General features: G+C 37.6%; 1 protein-coding gene across 1 annotated transcript in view; it reads right to left on the bottom strand.

The window, feature by feature from the left end:
• Positions 1 to 25689, bottom strand: part of DACH2 (dachshund family transcription factor 2) — a gene marked incomplete at both ends in the record, with an annotated part of 249493 nt that overhangs the window by 58635 nt on the left and 165169 nt on the right. The window contains one exon of the mRNA XM_080352352.1: positions 25214 to 25345. Coding sequence (XP_080208478.1) covers positions 25214 to 25345 — 132 coding nt within the window. The remainder of the gene's footprint in view (positions 1 to 25213; positions 25346 to 25689) is intronic.

Genomic DNA, 25689 nt, shown 5'->3' with positions numbered 1-25689 from the left:
CAGATATTTTAAGTGCACTTCCATCTCAGGTACACCCCACATTTTCAATTACATTGTAGATTGTTATGAAAATATGTAACTGCCATATTGACTTTGCTTTGAATTTATGAACAAGAATTTCAATTAGAGTAAGTAAATAGATGACTGTGATGCAGCAGAAAGACACAGCAAACGAAACACATTCTAATTGAATATGAAACTAACAGAAAAATTCCATTCTTTATGACAACACTTAGCTAATAAACATGACTAATACTGCTAAATGAAAAAGTTTGAAAGATCAATGACTGAGAAAAAAGGAAATCACTCCATCATTTTAGCACTATGTCCAAGGATGAATTACCTTCCCATAAAAGATTTGCAATTTGTAAAATGTTAAGTAATACATTGACAAAGAAAGATACACTAAATTATGCCATGTGATATAACATGGCGTAGTGCAGTAATTAGAATAACTACTACAGTTACAGCTGTGTCAGCATCTTTGATATTTAATATACTGTATATCAGCTCTTCCAAATAACATTTGACTGATACTTAGTATAGAAGTTGTTCATTCTGACTACTGTGAAACAGAGGTCATATTCTTTGGTAAAGTATTTCTCAATTTAAAATTGCAATTTAAACAATATTTTCTGAGGGAATGCTTAATATTTTATTTCACCAAATCAGTTTTATTTTTCTCCATATGGTTTTCCAGTATATTTAACATTTACACTTTATTCTTCCTCAAAAAAAAGAAAAAAGATGTGCATTAGCATGAATGTTTTGCTTAGGAATAGATTTTGTGCATGTAACTTCATGTATCAGCGCAGTGTCCATGAAAACTGTGCACAAGACAGCTTGTCAGAGATTTCTGAATGAAAAGAAAAACCTGTACTCTTCATCTACAAGTCTCCCTCACCCTGCTTTTCTCCAATACTTTCAAGCCCAGTCACAGATGGTCTAAACTCTTAGTTTATTTACTTATTTCTGGCAGTTTCTCTTGTCCTTCCCAAGCCTCGCGCATTTGCCCACGGCACTTGTGTGGCCCCCGAGCTGCAGCACCAGGTGCCCTCCCGGCGTTCTGTGCTCAGCTTTACAGCTGCTGCGTGTTCTATAGGAACGTACAGTTATTCCTGTTTTACAGATGGAGAATTGCACTGCAAAGAAGTGTGACTTGCTTAAGGAAATACAGGAAATCTGCAATGGAACAGGAAACTGAATTTAAATTATGTCGTAGAGTCCAAATCACTGGACCAGTTTTCCTTACACATAAGAACAATAATTACTTTTTTCCTGTAAATTCCACTTGTAAATTTTCTCCAGTATTCAGTGCCAGTAACACAAGAATAAATTGCAATACACTTATCTCTACAGACCATTCCTGTATTCTTATGTTCCCTATCACTTCTCCTCAGAGAAAGAAAAAAAAACCCAAACTGCTGAGCGTATGATGTATAATAAAATTGCATGTTAAATGGAATGTATTCTGCAGTATACCACATAGATAACAGCTTCATCACTTAATCTGGACTGCACATACTATGTAGTAGCAAGTCTCTCAAAAAGAAAATAATAATTAGAACTACTTCTTACCCAGAACTGTTCAACTGAGAGGTGTTTCATAAGGGCGCTGTGATTATTTCCATCTTACAAGTGGGAAGGCTGAGGTGCAGAATTATGAACCAACTTCTCCTGCGTTCCCTGGCTGACTAATGGTGAAACTGGACGAGAAGTCAGGTCCCACGGGTCCTGCTCCTGTGCCCCGTGACAGACACTTTCCACTCAGCCTACCCACAGTCCCTGAGCACTGCTGGAAACTCACAGCTTTCAAAGAAAACTTGCACCCTTCCCTGCTCTATCTATTCCCATACAGCCAGAAAAACCTACATATAAATTAATAGTAAGTCAGAACTAGATTCACATCATCAACCAAATATGTAAAATGCAAACCTGTGGTAATATACCCAGTCCTTTTACTATCACGCAACTTGAAAAAGAAGTATTCACTTTTGAGCATACATATTTAGTAACACAGTTGTCAGCATGTTATATCAGCAAGTACATATCTGACATATATATATCAATGCATATATTCAAATTCTTTGTTACCATAACAATTAGAAGTGAATAAATCTATAAAAAGCAAATCCGCCTTAATACTTCAAACTTAGGTTTAGCCACAATTTTTCAGGCGGTTCTGTTCATTGTCATTTTTTGTCCAAATAGGCGGCACTGATAAGGCAAAGATGGCACATTTTGATTATAAATCCAGTTTTTGGTATGATGAGTTTACGAGTGAAAACAAAAAATGAAACTTTTATATGAACCATGCCATACAAAACAAAGAAATAAATTTATGGAGGCTTACATTTTTTTCCTCTCATTATATTCAAAAGGTTTCTCTTCGAAGAAATGTGTATCAGGAAAAAATAATTTCTTTGTCCATGCTAAGCTAGGGAAGACTCTCACTCTTTTTAATATAGAAAACAAAGAGTCTAAAATTAAACAATGATCCGTACTATTGTATACAGAGAGATGGACTTCAAGTAATTTCTTTTAGGTACATATAAAATGAAAGGGGAAAAAAACCATATGAATAAGAAGAGCAAATATACAACACTACGGAAGATGAGCCACAGAAAACAGCAATTGAACTTTATCTCTTGTATATGAAGGGAAAAACAGCTTTTCATATATTTTAAATGAGAAAGAGTATTTCATTTTAAAACATTACTAACTTGATTCATAAGCATCATAGGAATATTATTAGAGCACTCAGAAGTCTGTTGATTTGTCAAAATGCCAATTCATCACTTACACACTTTACAAAAAGCTTCATGCTTAACACTATTACCCACTACCCATATGACCTTCTCTCCAACAGATAAAGCTAAAGGACAAAAAGGTAATTTTTCCTTATCTTGTTTGCGTTCTAGTTGATCTTGTCCCAGAACAGATTGTACTCAGCTTTAAAAAAGGGCAAAAGAGCAGAACATCTGTGTTCCAGAGCTCCTGGTGCTGGTCAGAGCCAGCAGAGGCCATGGTTTCCCATGGTGGGATGAGGAAGGAGAGCCATGGGCTGGCTGGACATCCTCAAAGAAGCAGGAGCAGCTAAAAAAGGTCTGACCTGCGTCAACCACCCAGCTCAGGCCATGCAGCCACTGTGCGGGGTACAGTTCTGCTTCAGATTCACACCTAAATGCACAATGTGCATGAAAAAAAGAGGTCTGATCGTCCTTCATTGTACAGACATATACACAGAAACAGAGTGCAGGCTTCAAAGGGCACAGATACAGACAGACACTACAAGGATTTGGTAAGAGAAAGACTAATTTGTGACATACTTTAATAATTTAAGTCTAGTATTTACCAGTCTTACAGGTTACTTGAGAGAACTTATTTACCAGTGGATGAATTACACTTATGTTCAACTAAGCAAAAGCAAAACTAATGTAATAAACCCCAGTCCACTCACTTCTAAATTAAAATGCAGTGAGAGTTAAGTATTCCCTTAATGCCATTGTACAGCCCAGTGGCCAAATTCTCTGTCTCTGTTCCGGAGTCCTCACGAACACCAAGTTCAGACGAGTTCAGATGCACAGGGAGTTAAATGACAGGTACCGCAAACAAACGGGGGAAATCAGCCAGAGCAGCACATACATCTCCGGTGGATGATGTACCCACAGATCCACTGCAAGGTTATTTACAACCTTATTCATGCCCCTGTTTAAGTTTCATTTTGTTTAGTTGAGGGAAAGGCAAGTGATAAGCTCAGCTTCATTTTTATGAAAATGCTGCTTCTCACCCATCTTTGATGTTAGTAATTTTATAAGATAACTCTTAAAGCTACATGTTTTCTGGTAATAAACCCACCCAAAACTTCTTTTGGTGAAAGATAAATTTGTGAAGATTAAATTAGTGTCTTGGTTTTAGGTATTGAAAGATCTCCAGAAAGTAATCAAAGTTCAATTTGGTGACAGTTTCTTTTCATTTGGTTTCAAATTCATTTTAGCACCCTTAGAACTGTCTGGTCCAGCTAAATGAAAACCACTCTGTCAAAGGTACCTTTGAATTGAACAGCCACACTGTTTCAATCTATGTCTGTCATTTTATTTTTTGTTGTGATACATTTCTGAAAAATTGAACTCAAATTGTTTAAAGCAACACCATCCTCACTGTCCAATTTTATTCAAAAATTATTTTTAATACATTTTTCATGCTGTTGGGCATATTAAGCATAACATCAGCTGCCAAGAGAAAAGTATTCTGTGCATTGCTACTTCAGCACTGATAATTTCTAAGTATTTATGACTTTTTTAATAAGTGTTCAGCACACACAAGTCCTCTGAATTTTTTGGCTACTCCTAAACCAACATGGGCCTATTTGCCAGCATTCCTAGCCTCAGTGTCTTCAGGCGTCTGACACTATTTCTTTTTACCAATATCCTAATCTCACCTCAATACTGGGAAAAATGATCACTTCCGTCCTACAGAAAACATCCCTTGCTGAAAACTCTTCAGCCTACAACTTTCTGTCAACTCTCTGCATGGTATCAGCATTTGAACACCCCAGGAAGACAAAATTTGGTAGAAAACCATTTTTGATATAATTGATAAACTGAGAACATCACCACAGTAAGGATGGGAAGATACTATCCACGTTATGTTCCTGGTAAACTGTCACTTTCCTATCAGAAAAATATAGAAACTCTTCTGGGTCAGGATTATGACTCATTTAACCCCAAATTCTGTCCCTCATATTGGCAGTAGATGAAGTTGTTTATGGAGACACCTTCCGTGGTCCCTTATTACACTCAAATAAACTTTCTTGCTTTAAAATGGGAATGAGATTTTCAATCAGCCCCCGAAAGCATGACACCCATCTGAAAATCTAAATGGAAGATTTGCAATGCATTTAAAGCTTGAATGCATTGATTTGTTTAGCTGTGTGTATTCAGCCAGATCAACTTCTGGATTGTGCTGTACCAGAAAGCCATGGAAGTATGTAAGGTAAGAGATTAAAACTCAAGAAATCCAGTGATGGCTTTACTGGGCTACTTCCAAAAATGTATCAAGTGGTTCAGCAGATGTAATTACTGCTTAGCCCTGCCAACGCTTTGAAATGTGCCCATTAATTCAGCAATTCCCAATCTGTCCATCAGTCAGTCATACTTAAAAAATATGTCTGTCACAACTTAGGTGAAGTAATCTGTTGATAATTATACAATAAGAAGGCATCTGAAATCTGAATATAATTTCTAAACTTTTTGAACAGTCTCAATGACAGCAAAATCAAAGTTTATTTCACAGCAAATCGGATACTGAAGATACTGTCAGAATATTTGATGCCAATTTAATTAAGAACAATTAATTCCAGGAAGATACTCTTCTAGAAAATAAAAGCAAAGATGTACTATTTATTTAAGAACATGACCACCCCTCCCAAACCATCAATTCCTTCTCTTTAAAATCAGCAAAGAAATAAGAAGGTGGTAAATACAATGTGTTTTACAGTTCCCAAATTATGATCGATGATTATAGTGCTAAAGCGCAATACCAGAAAACTCTCCTTACTGTCAGCTGCCTTGGAAAGTACGACTGCAATGGGCCTTTCCAGTCAAAACAAAATCTCCCAATTGCAACCAGGTGATCAGTGTCAAAGACTCGTAACAGTATAAAACCTGTTCTCTCTTTCTAACACCACATTTGGTCATTCATCCCTTCAAATTACAAACACAAATGGTGATGGCTACTAAAATACAGCAGCATTTTCTCCTACTGTTAATACCTGTGTAGAGGAACTACTGGCTCATCAACAAAATATTTTCAGCAAAACAGTCTTTGTAAACAACTGCTAAAGTCTGGATGGCCTTTTCCTCAAGTAACTTATACTAAAAAAAATGGGAAAAATGTTACAAAACAAAAGAATAAAACATGCAGGAAAAAGAAGGAAAATGCAGTATTATCTAAGGGACTAGTTTGATAAAAACATGAGTTACTCAAACAGGCGGAATCTTCATTTAAACTCAAGATACCAAACATACCTCAGTGGGACAGCTGATTGAACTTATACCAACAAAGCACCCCATTAAAGTTAGATTTAACAAGATGAAGCATCATATTTATCGAAAGTTAGATAGCCTATTAAAAAATAAAAATACACTAATATTCAAAAGCACTTCTCAAAATTAGCTACTGATTTGGTAATGCATAAATATTAATCAAAACAAGTTGCTTCTTGGCTAGCAAGGAATGTGGCACACTGGAGAACAGCTCTGAACGATTAATAAATGGAGTCTTTGCTGCTTCGTTACCTGATAGTTAGCCATGCGATAATGGGGAGCAATGGGGAGGTGGGTGGGTGGGGGAAAGCAAGTCTGTCTTCAGAAACACATACATTTCACAGATAGAAATAGGTCAAAATTTTGGTCTGTCATGTTTCTAGAACTGTTGGTGATGCACAAGCCAGAAATAAAACAGCTTAACTTTCAGATCTTGAACACAGTTCGTAGGGCTGGCTGCCAGAAAGGATAAAACACGCACCCTTCTACCCCCAACAGCTGCAGCCAGCAAGTGAGGAACCAGGATTCCTAGTCCAGTGATGACAATCATTGACACCTTCGCTCACCACAAACCAAGCGCTTGGGTTTCTGTTTGTTTGTTTGTTTTTAATTACTTAATATTTTCCCATACTTAACAACTTACTGGAACAATCACTGAGTTACATGTACTGTATATTTTTATTTTGACTGAAACTACCCAGATTAGTTTGATTTTGAGAGGCTTTGAGAATATCTTGACATCCACAGCAGATAGGTAACACTACTGTACAAGATCAGATTATTCAAGTTTCAACAATTAATCATTTAATATTTCTTTGAAATCAATATTATGAACAGTTCAAGTTACTTATTGTAATTTGCTGAGTTAATTTGTAGTGACATAAATGAATTATGTATTTATAACCTTTTTGAAAACTCGTACTACTACAAGAACTCTGTGTAATATAAAGTATGGCTTGCAAGAACTAAACCCAGTCTGTGGCACTTCATCCACACACATCTGGACAATCTTCCAAACCCCTGCCAGCTCAAAGCATCTCCACGGAACTCAACGACATTGGAGGCGTCACTAGAGAATGAGAGGTTGCAAAAGGGATGCTTAACATCCCTTTTTACTGAAGGTGAATAACTGCAGAAGGTCTCCAATGAGATTTACTGCCCTAAGTCCCAGTTTCCGCGAAGGATCAGTAAGTGCAGACACTTGTACAGTTTCAACAAGCTGTGTCAGTATGGGGAACACTGGCAAGGTAAATACTAATTCTGAAGACGCACCATTTTTTTAATCTGGATTTGATTCCTTGCACTAAGTTGTTACTGACTTCCAAAAAATTTAGAACACTGTCCAAAAACCAGGAGAGCCTGTGAGTCAACATAATCCACATAAAAGGTCAGCAGTGAACTGTACCGTGTTTCATTTAATGTCAGTCTAAAGATAACACACAAAAAGATCTTGGACTGTATTAGCAGTCAACTTCATACTTCCTTTAAAAATCACTTTCATTTTTGCTCACAGTAATAGCTGAATATAAACCTACCACAGCACTTGGACATCTTACACATTCAATCAAGCTTTGATTTTCAGAATATATTCCTCATTCAGCAAACCTAGCCATTAGCTGGTCTCATCTAATCTCTAGTGCACTTCTCCTCAATCAATAACACTGGGAGCTTTGCATCATCTTCTCTAAGGAGCAGGATCAAACCCCTAGAAAAGACCAACAGTGCCAAAGAACCTGTTTAAGAAAATACATTTTGTTATTGTGTAAAGGATATTCTACATCTTCAAATTCATACTTCTTTCTGAGGTATACAAAGTCATAAATAGAAACTATCGTTTGAACAAACAGTATTAAAATGTTGGTATTAATACCAGATAAAGTGAAAATATTTCTTAAGAAGAAAAAGTGAGAGGATTCAGCAACAAAATACAATAGCACAGTGCCAAGATGAACTTAACGAAGCTTGAGATTTTGGACAGGATTCATTTCTGCTTGTGGTATAAGTATGCACCACCTTGATTATCATTTAAAAAAATATTGACAGCTTGCCTTCTCATACCAATGCCTAGTAACAAATTCCAAATGTTTTGTCACATTTCTTGTGAGCAATGCCATCTGCCAGAGGTGGCTTTTCATGGCTGTTTACCCTGACTCCCTCCAAGAATTCATCTGCCACTATCTAATGCTGCCTGAATAAAGGGGATTAAGACTCTGATGCAACAGAGACTATTGATAATTTGGTATAATTGGGAAGAAATGAAGATAAATGAGGTTGAGGATGGAGAGGCAATTAGTTGAGCTGCCTGTACAGCTGTGTTCTCGGCCTAGCTCCCCTGGCCTTTTCTTTGGTGAGGTATGTGGAAATTAAACATAATGACAAATACAGTCTTCCCAAAGCTCTTTAGTCTGGGAAGCTTGAAGATATGACTTTCACTTCTGAGATTCTAGGCAGTTTTCAGTTAAAAAAAAAAAGTCATAGTGTTGAGATTTTAAGAGCAATGCCCTTTGTAACGGCACACCTGTGGACCTATGGCACCTATGGCACAGTGTCTACTGTTCCAAACCACAGCTCTTCCTTTGGCAGTGGTACGTGGCATTGGTCTGGTTTCGTGGTTCCGAGCAAAAGGATGAAGGCTTCTGCCTCCCCCAGCACCACAGACAGCCCGGGCTGACCCCCAACTCCAGACGCCTTTGATACCGATATTTGGTGCCTCATTGTGTAAATATCCTCTGTCCAGGTAACTGGTCAAACAACAGCTCCAGAGCACAATCTCCCTGAAATACGGGTTCTTTAAAGTCCAGTCCACGTTTGCAGCTGGACCTCAAATTGCGTTAGCTTAAAAAAATGCTAGCAAAAATAACATGAAGTGAAATGTCTGCAATACACATTTTACTCCACAAAAGAACTCAGAAGTGATAAATTTTTAGTCATAAATATAATACAAAGACAGCTACCCAGATTTGAGCCTTATTTCTAAGCTATATTATTCAGGTGAGGCCAAGTAATCATGCTTGAATAACTTTAAAGGTATTTAAATCCAAACCAAGCATGGTCAGACCACAAATATCCAAACTAGAAGGCACAAATCTGCAGTCTGAGTTGTAGTTCTTCTTTCAAATATACTGAGATACGTTCGTACATATAAATATAAAAATGTGCACATATATGGTTTAACGTAAATTACAAAAATACATTTGCCACAAGAAATGCCACTGTATGTTGGACGTAAGATTCTAACATAGTTTTTCATAGATGTCAAATAATGTAAGATCCCTTTTAGAAAAGAAACAATATTTACAGAAGGAGCTTTGGCTTAGAGACATGTTCTCCTACCTGTCTCCACATGTGAATTTTCTGCTTTCATTACAGGTGATTCTATCCATATTAGGCCATAGATTAAAGGCTTCATAAAATTGCACTTTTTCATGCATCCATATTTTCTTCCACTATTTTAAAAAAGTATTTTGCCGATTACTTGAAGAACACCCCTTAGAAAAAGACAAAGCCTAACTCTTATGCATACAAGAGATTTTGGTAAATTTCGGAAGAAAAATGTTAGAAGTCTTGAAAGAACAACAATTTAACAGATTTATTTTGTAATGTGACTTTTCAACAGAGGTGTTTGTTTTGCAGACTACAGTTCTTTGGTATATTCTCAAAGCTGACACAACACTTGAAATGACCCCTTTTCAAACTCACAGAACTTCTGCAAAGTACAATGTCTCCTCCCAATGTTTCTCATATGCAAAACCTTTCCCTGTGTCCACACAGCGCTCTTCCCTGCAGCCTAGAGGTCAACCAACATCTCAGTTTAGCTTTATCTAATGTACTTTTTCATTTTGGATTAGATTTCTACAAAATAGTTTCTTTTTTACAAAACAAACGTGCCAGGAGAAAAAAAAATATGAATAGGCTATAATTAAGTTTAAATCTACATTGTTTTGCCTTACTGAAGCTGACAATTTGGCTGAGACAACTGTTTCTTTACATAAATTAAGTTTTTAACATATAGCTCAGAAGAGTGATTTTTTTTTTTATTAGTCTGCAATATTCAGATTGTGTATATTACACCTCTGGTCTTTTACTAAAACCCTCTTCTCATTAACATTGTAAATGAGCAAAACTATTTGCTGCCCATCTTCTGGCTTGACACTTTATGAAAGTGTTCCAAATCGATCTTTAGCCTTGTGACTGACCGTGCACGGCGCACACATTAAATAAGTCACATTGAGCGGAGCTTTGGCTTTCCGCTGGGAACAAACACCCGTGTCCTGCTGGAGAGACAGCAGCGGGTCCCTCCAGCTCCCGCACACCTGCAGCACAGCTGCACACACCTCCCTCCACCTCCTGGGACCACGCAGGGCTGAGCACTCTCAAACAAAGCCAAAATACACGTCTCTGTGGGTGCTCCTGACATGTGGCAGTATTGTCACAGTCAACAAGCCCAATGTAAGCACTCGCCTTTTATTTTGCACTTGAGAAAAGCATTGCAAGACTTGCCTGGTCTTTCTATACCTCGGCATGTCCCTTGTCCTTCAGGCCAGCGAGGGCAGGAGCTGCTGATGAAGAAGAAGGGCTGGCGGAGGGCCACGCGCTCCGGGAAAAATCAGGGGGATTTTCAGAAAGGGCAGAAACCACAATGCAACAGGGAGACTGAAATCTGGGAAGTGACCCACTCCAGCACCAGCAAAGGAGAAGAAGGATCAGGACTGCTCCCTAACTTCAGTAGGTGACTGGGCACAGAAAGGGTGGCCATGTCAAGAATACCACCCTAGAGGTACAAAAAGGCTGTTGCTGATGGAGCAAATGGAAAACAAAGGAAAGGCCGTTGAGGGGAAAAAAAAAAAAAAAAGAAAATAAAAGGAAATAATACATGAAAAAAATTACACTGGGATGAATAGGACAAAGAGCTGAAAATGAAACATTCTGTTTTCTATGTCCACCTTGCTTTGTTTTCCCACTTCCACACTGAAACTGTTGTGGAAGTCCCTCTTCTTTTTCCTCCACTTCATCTAGCCCTCCCTCAGGGACGGGTGCTTGTTTTCTTGACATAAAAATCCCATCCCCAAATCACAAAATGGGACAGACTCATGCTAACTGCAAGGGAGCAAGTGAAGCTCTTCCTGAGAAAGTACATTGTGTTTTTATAGAATTTGTTCCAGCTGTGACTACAGCTGTATTACAAGGCTAAACATGAGTTCTGCTCTACCTCAATTCTAAAACTCAGACACGTCCAATTTGAGTATAAAAGTAAGTATACAATAAACAACAGCTTTTTGACTGGTAAAGTCTTTTTCTTTATTTATTTGTAGCCTACTTTTAAATGATTGCTCATTTTCCTATTTTATAATGGTACCTACAGCTGTATTATATCAGATCTCTAAAGCAAAACCTATTTTATTACAAAAGTAACTGATTTCTCAAAAGTGAACCTGGAAAGCAAAAAGAAGTTACTGAAGAATTATTTCTGCAATTAGTAGCTTGCTCAGCTTACTAAAATTGGAAGCTTTTTAAAAGTTGTGTTGGAATGGTATATATCTGAAAATTGCAACATAGGAAATAGCTGGTAATGCTGTTGAAGGAACATCTAAAAACCATAGAAAGTTCCTAATGGGAAAAATTTTTCGGTTTTTTTTTGGGGGGGGGGTTGTTGTTTTGTGGGTTTTTTCTTTTTTTTTTTCATTTTTTCTCCCAAATAAATGCTTCCTCAACCTATAAAGTGCAGTTGAAGACATGTAATTTGTGGCTTGCAATGGTATTTGCACAGAAGAGCTAACACACAGCTTTACCTGATGATAGAGGATAAAAACTGTGGATCTCAACAGATTTTCAGAGCTCGCCGGTATGTGCTGAGAACAACAATATCAAAAAGCTCCTCTCTCCAGCGCTGCTGGCGTCAAGGTTAATGACAACTTGTTAAATTGATATTACCAAACTAATGATGTTTTTGTAGTATACTGCATGGATTTTAACAGACAGGCTAATGTGGAGTATTGCTAGTCTTAACTGAATTAGAATTTATGGCATGTATACAATTCAGATAACTAAAACTGGAGGAGCTGCGAAGCAATTGTCTATCTAGAACATGCTCTTGTCACACACCTCATGTGCTGCCACACATAGCCTTCAAATTCAGTCCCTAAATTCAGACCATATTCACTGCAAATATACAGGGGTGAGGAATTATTTTTCTAAATTACAGGTGTTGTAAATGGGAGGATACTGAAAATACACATTTTCTTGAAATCAGCCTCAGTGAAAATTCCAGGACAAATTGGTAAGAAGCAGGTTACAGCAGAATAGATCTGCAATTTGAAATTCTACATTTGAAAACATTTGAATAATAGGAACATTACTATAAAACAGTTTTATATGAACTATACTATACCTTAAGACAGAGGGGAAATGAATGCCTGGAGTTTACATCCAAAATAGATGAACAAACAGCAGGGAAGAAAAAAAAAAAGGATATTTAATGAATCATGTTAAAAGGGAAGAAGTTTACAAAAAATAAATGGCATTTGCAGATGATTAAATTTTGAAGGTGAGATGTGTAACAGCACCAGCCATTTATTTCAGTGCCATAACTGCATCTAATAAATAAAATACTTTTTTTTTCCTTTTTAATCTAAACTGAAGATTCAGTGCTATCTGATGACTCGGATTTCCCACTTATGTAGTACGGGGCAGGGCTTGGGTTGTAATTATTCAAGGCAGTTTCTAAGAAAGAAGAGCTGTTAGTTGGACAGAAAATGAGTATCAGTCGGTAGCAATAGAACAATGCAAATATTTCTTCTACAGACAAAATCACGGAGTTTAAATTCAGAGGCTCATTAGAGATTATCCTCTTAAACAGAAGATACCTACAAGTTTCACCCAAATGTCCTTCTGTTTAGATAGTATTTTTCTATTAAAGTTCAATCTCTCACTAACACAGAAATGTTATTTACTATACAGTATATAGCCAGATAGATTTGGTATTTACAAAAAAAAAAAAAAAGTAATTAAAATGCTAGCTAGTCTAGAGTTTTCTCCTTGGATCTAGGATTTTACAGAGAAAGGGAATAAAGTTGGATTCAACTTCTAAAAAATATCTACTTTGTTAAAAAGAAGAAAAATACAAGACGTGATGCAAATGAGGGGGAACCTGCAAGACACTTCCTCCTTCTATCTTTCTAATTCCCATCTGAAATGTGAGAAAATTAATCACAATTTGACTCATAAGCCTTACAGGAGAAAGGGAAAATGCAGACTCTGATGTCCCATGACATTACTAATCAAATATACAGCTCTCATACAGAAATGCTGGAAATTTCACTAGTCTCAAAGTTTCACTTGTCACCATCCTTACAGTAGCCAGAGCATCATCTTAAAACGAAGAATCTGGTCTCATTTTTATATTGTACAAATGTTGAACAGACACAACCCCCCCAATTTTCTAGGTTTTAAATATCAATGCATGTCTGATCTTAAAGCCAAGCTCAACATTTATGTCTTGTCTTGGTGATAAAGTTCATGAATATATAATGAGAGCAGAACAACTCTGCTACTGATTAAATGTCAAAAAAGGTTTTATTGTCAAATATATTGTAAATACAGAAGATATACAACAAAGAGCATTAATTGCAGATGGCTCTGTACAGCTTAAAAAATGCACATGATCTAAACAGGAAACGTGACTTTCTGTTTCAACTTTCAATTTTAATTTATCTTCAGAATGTGCCTCCAGACAGTCTGTAAAGATAGAATGAACTACAAAAATCTTTAAAGAAAGAACTACAAAATGGCCTGAATGAAATGCTTCACATTCAAGGGCAGATGTCAGAGTCTATATCATGAGCATACATAGCAGAATTAACCAATCTATCCAAAACTTTGGATCGTTATTAAATTTTATCTAAAACTTTGTGAACATTTAAAAGAGCTATAATGTGAAAAAGTGGTCACGACAGATGAAAGGTTGGAATAGGCATCCTCACAAATTCAGGATGGGGTCTGACATCAAAAACCATATACCTAGAGGCTGTAGCCGATCGCAGGTGAACAGAGTCCAGCAGCATCCTGCTTCTAGGAAATGGCAGGAGAATAAGGGTTCCACACATGTATACAATAGAGCTGCATGTCCAACTGGGAGCAGTTCCTTCTCCCTGTCCTCTTCTCCATCACTGCACCGAGCACGGGCACGGCCTTGACCGCCGCCTTGTGCTGGGCTGGGAACCAGCGGGTACGAAGCACCTGCAGAGAGGCTGGCGAGCACTGAGAGATCTGCCCGGGGACTCAGAAAATCACCAGCACGAGGCGCGTTCAAAAGAGCAGGATTGTTTAATGTCGGGAAGGGAAGACCGAGGGGAGACGCGCTAATAGTCTTCACTAGATAAAAGACATGTTCAGTAATAAAAGGGAATAAATTGTTCTCCACACCCACAGGGTACAGAACAAGAAGCAGCGAGGAAAGGCTGTAACAAGGAAGACTTAGGTTAAACATTAGGAAAAAAGCCATGATTGGTAAGCCTATAAAATTTCTAAAATTAAGCTGGACAACTATCAGTCAGACATGATGCTGGCAGAGTTCTAGCTTCATTGAAAGTGTGGATGAGAAAATAAGTCTGAAAGTTCTGGTGTCCTATGATCCTAAACGCAGCAAACTGCAGCAGAGAGCCTAAATCCAGAGGCAGAGACACAGTGTAGGGTGACAGGACCCATCCTGAACTTGCCCTGTCACCGCTGAGCTACCCCGAGCTACACCTGTGTGCTCCTACCCAATACACCACAGTGCAGGGTACGGTCCTCGCCCATCCACAGCACAGGATCATCCTCACACACTATGCTCTCATCTTCAGCTACAAGAATGGTGTTCAGGAAAAGCCCGACCTGCTCCTGTCCTCAGGAAAACATCACAGTGTGAGAAGGTCCTGCTGTTCTAAAACCCATCGGAACATGCTGACTGTGCCCCCAAGAATGACAAGTGTATCTGCAAAAATTAATACACAAACTGGCCCACCTAAAATACACATTGGTTAATAAACAGCATAATATTGGTCACATTTCCAAGATAACAAACACATTAAGACAGCATCTGAAATGTACTAAAAATCCATGCATTTTCCCTTTAGATTACAGACAAATTAGTAATTTCAACTATAGGCTCCCAATAAGATTTTCTTTCCTGTGACCAAATGGCCCAGGTTTTAATATTCTTCAGTGATCTTATGAATTTAAATTAAACTTCTAAGAAATTAAGAATATGAATTTCATTTGAGAAAAAACTGTCACACCCATGGAAATGAAAGATTTCTAACACACTCCGGTGATAAAAGTACATTTACTCTTGGTCTGGGACAACATTGCTGGTCTTCTGCAATTGCAATTAGAACAATCTAGAATGATTATTTTTTTAAGGAGCTAAAAACATAGACTACCCACCTGTATCTATTTTTAATTTGGTAATGACTGTACTTGCTAAAATTCTACCGAAATGTCACTCACAGCTTTGGATTCCAGCTTTTTTTAAGCAGAATATGGAGCAGAAAGCATAACCTATTATGCAAAACTGTCAGATGCTTACTTTTAAAATCACAGAAATAAATGCATAATCCTGATTTGCTTATGGATCTAAACTTTATTAAACAAAACTTGAATCTAACTATTCAAGACAACCAAGGTATTCTATAAAAAGCAATAGGGTTCTGATCTGTGTATGTTCCCTTGACCCATATAGCCCCTACTCCAGAACTAAGGGACGCCTCTTGCTGGGTGGGTGCAAGTAAAGGCAGAATGACTTGAGACCACTGTGACTTCTGTCTCATCAAATTCACAAATCAGTCAGACATTTAAACAGCACCAACTGTTGCAAGTAAATCTGCTATCAAATCTCAGCTGCAAAAATGTCAGTTCAGGGCACTCTGCAAAAATTTGTACTGAATCCTTAACTAAAAAAACACTTTATTTTTTTTTTATTAATGCTATTTTTTCGAGTGAGAAAATCTTCCAAATGATCATATCACAAATATTTCTTACCTCAAACACAAATTAACTGTACTTTAGGGGACTTTTTAAAAAATCTGATGAAAATTGTAATTCATGAGTCTCCTGCTGTTGGCAGCTGTATCACAGTCGGTGACGTCCTTTGGGGGACTCTCAGCATGTGGCCTGCATCAAAGGTAATACGCCAGTTTTCATCCTAACTTATACATGCCTTAACAAGAATGTTCCAGACATTGCAATTAAAATATTAAAGTACTTTTTTATTTTTAAAATATCATTTATGTGAGATTGAAGATGACTCACTAGTATTAACAAAGGCAACTATCACTAAGACTTGCTTTTCCTAACATACTGGAATTCTTTATTGCCTGGATTCCTTACATACTGAAACGGGAAATTAAAACACATTGATTAAGAGTGCTAATACACCAGAGTGTTTAACAAAATATGCTACTTTATGCAAAATGATAGGCAGATGAGATTTTGTTGAAACAGAGTACATACAAGGACCTAAAAAAAATAATGTATTTGACATATGGTACTTTACTATTCTTGTTCTTTGGTAGCACTGTGGAAAATCTGCCAAGCACTGAGTTGAAACGAGCGTCCTTCTCGGCATTACTGGCATCCCAAATTGCCAGAGTTCATGTGGTCACCAGTTGATGGTTCCTGCTCCCAGGACCACTTTTGCTTTCATTCAACAACAGTAAAACATAAAATACAAAAGGCATTTCAGAGAGGTATATCTGGACCACACTTTTTTCCTTCCCTTTCCCACTAAGCCTCAAGATCTGAGAAGAAGAGATGTCCGGAGATGCTGCATCATCCCACAGAGAGCAGGACAGAACCCCTCACACCGTGTCCTTCAGCAGTCGCAGAAGCCCACTGAAATATCTCAACTGGAATGATTCTTCCTTTCAAAATGCAGTGCACCTAATCTCTATTAGTCTTAATAAAAATTGAGACTGAAAGTCCTAAATCTGGCCCATTTCTCGTAAGTATTGCTCCCTGCAGTGCTGTGGCAGTTCCTGTGCCTTGTCTTAATGAGGGACAGTCTGAGCAACCTGCTGTCCATCGGCAGGTTGACATTGACCATGAATATCTGCTACTACTAACAAATGGGGAAGTTATAACCAAGGGAAAAATGTAGCCTTGGCTCTGCAGTGGTCAAAATGATTTATGACATCAAGACCTAGTGGAAAACACTACTGCTCTGAAGGACCGTGTGAGCTCAGCCTGCACTCACATGTTCTGTGCCCACTCCTAATGACGGTGGTTACGACTGTAAAACTGTTTTAACAAGAAAAATTAATTCTTTTGAATAATCCTTCTGAAATATGATATGCATTTTAATTGGATGCACCCTGTCATTAATTAAAGTTCCCTACCTTTTGGTACATTAATTCAAAGATCATATCAGTGACAAAGCAACAATTATAAGATGACTGTTTACTGAAATTAAAAACAAAGTTAAAAGGTTAATGTACTCTTGCGATACACTCAAAGTAATGCTAAAATGTTTTCATTTGAGGTTTTTACTACACATTATTTTTCTACTCCTTGAAATCAATCTCTTTGTTCCAGGAACACATTTCCTGTCAATAAAATGAAAAATGATATAGATTTAGGAGGATAGTGGTCTCAGCGTAGCATCTCTCATATTATTATTCCAGTATCATCTGTTACAAAGTAAGACCAATTCCCACATCTAATTACAAACAGGATTTCAGAGTCATTAAACAAAATACATTTCCATTAGTGCTGCTGTAAGAAGATAGGGGAAAAAAATGAAGATTAGTTCATGCTGTACCTCTGCTTTTCAAGCTTTGAAGATTTAGACCTCTGCACTCGGAGACTATAAATTTGTAAAGGATCTGAAAGGTGACAGACACGCGAAAGCTCTCAATTCTACACAGTTTAGCCATTCCATTTGCATTTTGTCATTAGTTTATCTTTTGCTGCACTTTGTTCTGATAGTAGATATGGCAAGAATCCAGAGAGGTTGTTTGTGATTATGCTGTGTGCACCCGGAGGTGTTTTATTTGGCGTTTGGATGGGGTTTTTTAATACATGTGAATCCTGATCTTCTATACTACATTTTTTTTTCCAGCAAAAGTTAAAAATCATTGTAAGGAATTGTGTCTTCATAAAAAAGAAAAAAAAGTACTTTATGCTCTGGAAAAAAGGAACAGCAGTTCTTTGACTTCAAATAAGGTAACAGCCAAAATATACTGAGGAAGCAGAGTGTGTAGTACTTTTAACTGTTGAAACATAAACTTAGAAGTAGATACATTCTCAATTCATAAACATTTAGCAGCATCTAATTGCCATGAATTCATTTAAAATACACCTTTGAGAATTATTGACTCAAAAAGCATTCACACAACCAGAGCTTAGACATTTAATAAGAACTTTTCTAAAAAGAAGTCTATATAACAATTAAATCTGCTTGATCTTTAAAATAGATTATATTAGCATACGACGTTATATAAATACTGATTAATTCCATCATGTGTAAGTTAAGCATCAAAACCAGAAATTCCTCACAAGGAAAAAGATGCCCCAGAGTTACAGAGAAAAGTAGAGAATTTTATTTTCAATTGGAAGTGCATCCTGAAAGCCACTGAGTTTCATCATGACATGAATCTTCATCAAGCCTCGACGAACCAACGTCTCATCCAGGGGCTTTAGAAGGTTTTTTGTTCAGACACACACTGTACCATGTAATATTACAGTAATATGTAATAGTACAGACTTATTGCAGCGTCTAACCTTCCCCAGGGAAACATCCCAGACTGTTGGGCTGGACAGGAGCTGCGAGGTGCTCTGAACTCACTTCTGATCTCCAGGAGATCTTTGAAGCACAAACTGACCATCACCACCTGTCTTCTGGCCTGGTCCCATCGCCTGTGTAACACTGTCACGTTGTGAGCTGTACGTACAGCACATCACCATATGCATGCTTGAGGGACAAAGGTGCATCTCAACTGCTAACCTCCTTCCATTCTATCTCACCCCACCTGGTGCTCAGTCCATGGATGAGCAGCTCCCTGCCCCTCGGTGCTCAGCAAACAGGGAGGTTTTTGTACCCGCTATGTGCTGCCCTCAACTGCCAGCACGGAAAACAAGTATATTCACACTCACCAAGCCCAATGCAGGTATGTGTCCGAAGAAGTAGCACAGATATCTCAATTTTTAGGATTAAATGTTTTCATATATCTGCTAGCGCTGGCGTCATAGAATCATAGAACAGTTTGGGTTGGAAGGGACCTTCTCAGCTCCCCCAGTGCCACCCCTGCCATGAGCAGGGACATCTTCACCAGCTCAGGTTGCTCAGAGCCCCGTCCAGCCTGGCCTGGGATGTCTCCAGGGATGGGGCATCAACCACCTCTCTGGGCAAGCTATTCGAGTCAAACAAGCCTAGTTTTGGATGATACTGCACAGAAAACAAACCCTATTAAACTCTCTCTTACTTCAAGACCGTATATATTGCTCCTGGCAAAAGGACAATTAAAGAAAGTTAAAAGTATGCTTTACTAGCTTTTCAACTGATTCTAAAAATATTAGTAGTCATTTTGACCGGTTGTATTTTTTAAATGGCATGAATGTTTTGTGTTCTTTAAATAAAATTATCATCTTTGAAACAATAACTCTGCTCATGTAACACAAAAATACTTGCTTTAACAAGAGGAAAAATGAGTTCATGAAGTCTGCATGGCACTCCAGGATTAAAAAAAAATGTGTTCTCTGGTCTTGTCATTTTTACTCTTACAATAAAATAACAGCCTCGGCATCCTGCTTTTTAGAATAAAAGACCTACCTCTTTTGACTTTTGAAGCACTTGAAAATTTTAAAAGAGAAAAACTAAAAAATGCTGACCGTGTAATAGCTGGGTATTCATGGTGGGTGGAGAACATGAAAGGTTACAATATGGATCTGTGCCTACGCGTTTCTTTTCAACTTGAGCAGCATCCTCCTGCTTCTGCTAACTCGGCAATCATACAGCTGACAGATTTCTGGGTTTTCTAAATAATGCATGGGATTTTCTTTTAACATGTCAGTGCAAAAGTATCAATTCTGCCCCTGTGTCGTTTGTGATGCTGATTTTCCTTGACAGCATTCCATTAAACCAATGAGATTTTCCCTCCTGATGGTTCCTTAAATATTCCTCTGAGTGATGTATTTGTGGTTTTTTAAGCAGATTGTGAAGGATGTTTGCATTTATGAGAAAACTGCATGGCAGGTACTGAAGGGAAAAAAGGATAAAGAGATAACACTATTCCTTTTTATGAAGAGCTTTTTCTCTGATCCTCGTATGCCAAAACCGGGGTGTTTTTCCTTTCTTTTCTGCCTAACTTAGCTCCTTGTCTGGAAATTAAGTAACAAGACTCTACATACAGAATAACATTTTGACTTCCTAAGGAAATACCACTGAAACACTTAGTACTGTTTGATATCTCTCTTGGGAAAGTAAAACACATTTATTAAATCATGCACGCTAACTCCAAAAGCCAACAGAAGGAAATAACTGCTTTATTCTTTGCACTGAGGTTTTGTACAAACAGGTACTGTCGCGGATTGCTGTGCACTGATCCTTCTCTGCTGGGTAACACAGCATCCTTAAAGGACATCCCGATAATATCACCAATACCGCATTTTGCAATCTATCCTTCATGTTTCAGTTCTATCACACACTTGTACAAATTACCTGCTGCCATGCTATTAAAAAAAGAAGCTCCGATTTCAAATAAGTTTCAAATTTCCCTAGGCAATTATATGTTAATTTCCAGAATACGCTTTGCCTAACATTAGTATTGCATGATGATGAAACAGATGATCTTCATAAATACTTCTGCGCAACCAGAGAGGTTTTGCTTTGTTTATGGGATTTCTATAGAACAACAAAATCGGTGCTGTGGCGGCACTTTGAGAGACCCGCACACACATCCCGCACACCTGCCTTCGGCTGCCAGCTTCCGACTCTTGACCTTGCTCATTTTCCAAAGTGGAATATGAAAGGCCACATTGCTCCTGGCACATGTTATCAGTCATTATCATTTACAGCATGACTTTCCTTGGCTATGGCGACCTCATCTCCACCTCACCTCCAAGGACTCACATGGAGTAGCCAAAAAGGAGGAATATAGGACTTAAAAAGACTTATGGCCACCAGGAATTTGAAATTTCAGAGGGATGTAACTTCTCCCACTTCCAGACACCTATGTCCCCAACCACATCGTTTTCTAAATTCAACCTTCTTTCCCAAGCCCTACAAGAAGATGGAGACAGACACTAAGAACAGATTGGCTGGACTATGGGGCCAGAGAACCTATAGTGCCAGATTAAACAGGAGATTTTCCAGTGCCTGAGAAGTTTGCTTCAACACTTCATATGATGAGTAGGAAGGTGCAAAAAAACCTTTTTCTCTTCTGCAGAGAGAGTGGAAGAAGGCCATTAATGTTCAAATGTATAACAACATTCTTCACAGCACTGTGAACTAATGCATTACTTCAAAAAACACATGATTTTTTTGGGGGGGGTACATATTTTTCTTCACAGTTTCAGTATTGTATCTTGCAGCATGTTTTTTAACATAAGTTATTTAGAATATTCCAGTACTAAACTCCACTATCACTGAGATTATTGTGATGTCACAAAAATAAGGTAGGGCCTGATGGGAAAGCACAGCTGCTGGGCCAGAAGCAGGAAAAGAGGCGACACTTTCCTCCCTACTTCCTCAGATACATTTGTAAGATTCAGTTCCACATCTGTAATTTCCTAGAGGACAACACAGTATCTGGGGATTTCTAATACAGTCAATGATCCTGAGAGTTAGAGCTCAGGTTGTAAATTGATACCACGAATTCTGGCTTCAGATACCAAAACTCTTGAAAAATTTCCATCGTCAAAGGTGCACAAATACAGAGAAAGAAACTACAGAGGTGACATTTGAGGCATTACTAAAAAAGAAAATCCACAATTATTTCATACTGACTTCAACAGATACAGATGGGCATTGAAATGAATATGACAAGGCATCCTCACCACTTTTTTATTATCCTAATGGCCTGTATATAATGACACACTTCCAAAAAATCTGGCAATAAGCTTTCAGGACTTAATACTGATCGATTACATTTTAATTCAAAACCAGCAACAGCAAAAGAGACTGTACCACTAATCTATCAGACTACGGCATGAGGAGGAAGGCACACATCCTCATGTGAAATATTTAGTGGCATTGTATTTTATGTTCACCAAAGGAAGACAATGGGTAATGCTAAGGTAAAAAACCAACTGTTTGTTTGTTTAGTTTTTTTAAGGTAAAACTGCAACCATTCAAGTCTTTGCTAGAGTAAAAAGAAAAGAAAAAAAAGAAAAAAAGAAACAAAAAACCAAAAAAACCCACAAAGGAAGCAAAAGGTCCTCCGCTCTGTGTAACTATATTTCTGATTTGACAGCTACAGTTATAATCATTCAGACATCTATTTCCCACAAACTCTCCACAGCCATAACCTTTAGTGATTAATTATAAAGTTCCAGGAGCAATAGTACACAGACTAATTTCCTAAAACAATAAAAGACAGAATTTCTCATTTGGAGCTAAATGAAACACGAACAGGTTGTTATTCATGCTGAAATCTAGATGCGGAGTCATGTTGCAGCCATTACAGAAGCTATTAAACACAACCTCAAATCAAAGACACTGTAGGTCTCTCTCCTAAAATAAAATGCTTTTCTCACTTATGAAGCCTCTGACTCCTTTGCTCCGTTTCTTTTTACCTCTTCTTTGTAAAAAAATTTTCAAAATTCAATTTTCTTTCTCATTTCACATCCTGATTTTGTTTTTAATAGTCATTTAAACTGTAAGAGTCTGGAACAAAACATTTGGTAAAGGTTTCAGGCCCACAGAATTATCACAGTGTTCTCTTCACAGTGAATCAAAGTACAAAATGTATATGCCCAGTCTCTTCATGCCCTACCTCAGCCTCCAGTGGGTCTTCTATAGTGAATATTTGACAGTTCTTCAGTTATTTTATATAGTGAACTGTATACTCGAGTTTTACATTCCTTTCATTTTGGTTTCCCTTTTTGACACATTCTGCTGTACTTGCTCAATGTAAAACGTTAAAAAATTATCCTCCAATAGATAAACTATGCACTACAAAAATGATCCTACTGCTGGCACTTTAGATACTAAAAAGAGGGGAAAATGTGATTTTAATATGATTAGTAGTAGTTCTTTTTGTTAACAATTTCTGTATCTATCTGCAAGCAACACTGGCACTCGATTCAGCAAATTTGCTCCTGGCAATTTTACTGAATTAGGCAATGAAAAGAGGAAAGAATTGAGAAAAGACCTTTACACAAGTGACGCCATATCCTTATCCTTGAGCCTCGCTGTAACTTCAGCTAAAGCCAGTGGAAATTCTTCCAAATATTCAAATTGGAATTGAGTCAGCTGTAGAACTCATTGAATTGCTAAACCACAGAGAACTTACATTGAATATGCAAACTTTTGACGTATTGTCGAAATGCTGGTATGACAATCCCCCATAAAAATTGCCAATGAGGTACCTAAAATAATATTAATGTACTCTAGATTCTCCCCATACGAACTATACAAATTTTGCCATATCAGGTAACACACCAAGCTATGAATTAGCACAAGCTTTTGTACAGCAGCTTTTAAAAACCCTAATACTAACCCTACATTTTTTCTGTATGAAGCTTCCTTGCTTCTCTGTAGGAATTCTGTCTTCAGTCATATTTCTTAGCATGTCATGAAACTCCATAATTCACTTTGAACTACACACAGATTGTAAGAGTTACACGAACTAAATATGAATTTTCACTGCTTTTTTTCTGAATTCAATAAGCACTAATTGATTAGGGTCTGAGAGGTAAATAAGAAATACATATCCTACATACCAGAAAGCTGGGGAAGGCTTTAACGCATGAATTAGAAGCCAGATTTCTTCAATACAGATGAGTACACAGAATTAGTAAAAGGCACTACCACTTTTGGAAAGACTGCTCTGTGCATAATTTGTCATGAATTCAAAGTTATTCCTTTAGAAAAAAATGAGTCTAAGACCTCCCAGCTGCTGCTTTATTGGTCTAATAAATTAGCATCTTGATGGTACAATGCATATACACTATACACCATGCAAGCAAGCAAACTGGTAAGAGTGGCTTCGTCTTTAGAGATGCATGTGTGACTTCAGAGAAGTGTGAATGCAATGAGGGATCAGACAATGCCTGTGTTCTTGAACTGAAAATGAAAACAAAGGATGCTTAAGTTTCCAAATGCTAAGAATGTATTGTAGGATTGCTTGTGTCAAAAAACAAAAAGAGCCCTAGTGAACCTGGTGTTATTGTAGTATGTATTTAGCCGCTTTCTGTAACAGAATGGATCCATCTTGCTCCAGGTTGTCTACATTATCCAAGTAAAAATCTTTTCACATGAAACGAACATTAGAATAAATAAAGAAGATATGCTCTTCAAAGGATCCATAAACTTTGAACCCTACTCTTGTGGAGCTGGGACTTGGGGACTTCAGTTCAAGTTTATCCCAATGCTTATGTAGTTGTACACACTGAGCATGTGTTCAGTGCCAGTGCCACCCACCCAAGGTCACTGCAGCCAGGTGGGACACAACAAACGTTTATCATGACTCTCCTTCATACCTGTGGTTTACAAACATCCATTCAAGGAAAGAACCAAATGCAGAAAAGCCTCAAAGTTGGTGATTTAGCACTCCTTACTTTGCTTTTCTCCAGTGAACTGTGGAACTCACAATGAGTACCAACCACCTGATGTTCTGGACACTTTCCATCATTTACAGGAGAACTCTAGACTCACTGTATTATTGCCAATAGAGAAGTCTTTTGTTACTAAAAAGATACTTTGGGAAAAATTTAAAATGCCTGTATTCTAACATAATAAAACTATCCTTCAACAATATATCGCAAATAAAAGAAATGAAGGTGGTTGTTAGGAGGAAAACCGGAGGAATGTTGGAGGAATGGGTGCGGTGATTTTGATTTGACACTGGCAGAGCAAAGCTTACACAAAAAAGAGAGCACAAGATTTTGAGACAGATTTTTGATTTTGTGTCCCATGCACAAACTCAGGTGCTCAGGGCTCCCCTGCAGCCCATGTGCACAGTGTTACTTACCCGCATTAGAGTTGAGCTCTTCATTTTCCGATTCTGTTCCATTTTGACTTCCACTTCCATGCAGGCTATTCATTGCCATAAGTTTCATTTTCTGTAACTTCATAGCCTCTGCCATGGCAGCCGCTGTCAGACCTGCAAAAATAGAAACAAAATGTAATAACATTCCATATGAGGTAGCACTGAAAAATATGACGAACAAAACACTCCCTTTCAGTGAGAATAAGTCACATAAATTCAACGCACATTCGTAGTCCAGTTAGGTAATGTTATTCTGAACACTATTTTAAAGTCGAGTTATTTCAGTACATCATTATAAGGATTTTTTTTTAAAGTTCTTTCATGTTGTTTTTTTTTTATAGCACAAAGAAATATTTATTTAATGGTAATCCTTTTGATTATAGTTTTAAATATCATTTCTGTCACTTTGATCATTTTGTCACTTTGATCACTTTCTGCTTGACTTATTTAGCTGCTAC

The sequence above is a fragment of the Nesoenas mayeri genome (assembly GCF_963082525.1).
Source record: "Nesoenas mayeri genome assembly, chromosome: 13".
In the NCBI taxonomy this organism is placed as follows: Eukaryota; Metazoa; Chordata; class Aves; order Columbiformes; family Columbidae; genus Nesoenas; species Nesoenas mayeri.
This window is presented reverse-complemented; position numbering and strand designations above follow the sequence as displayed.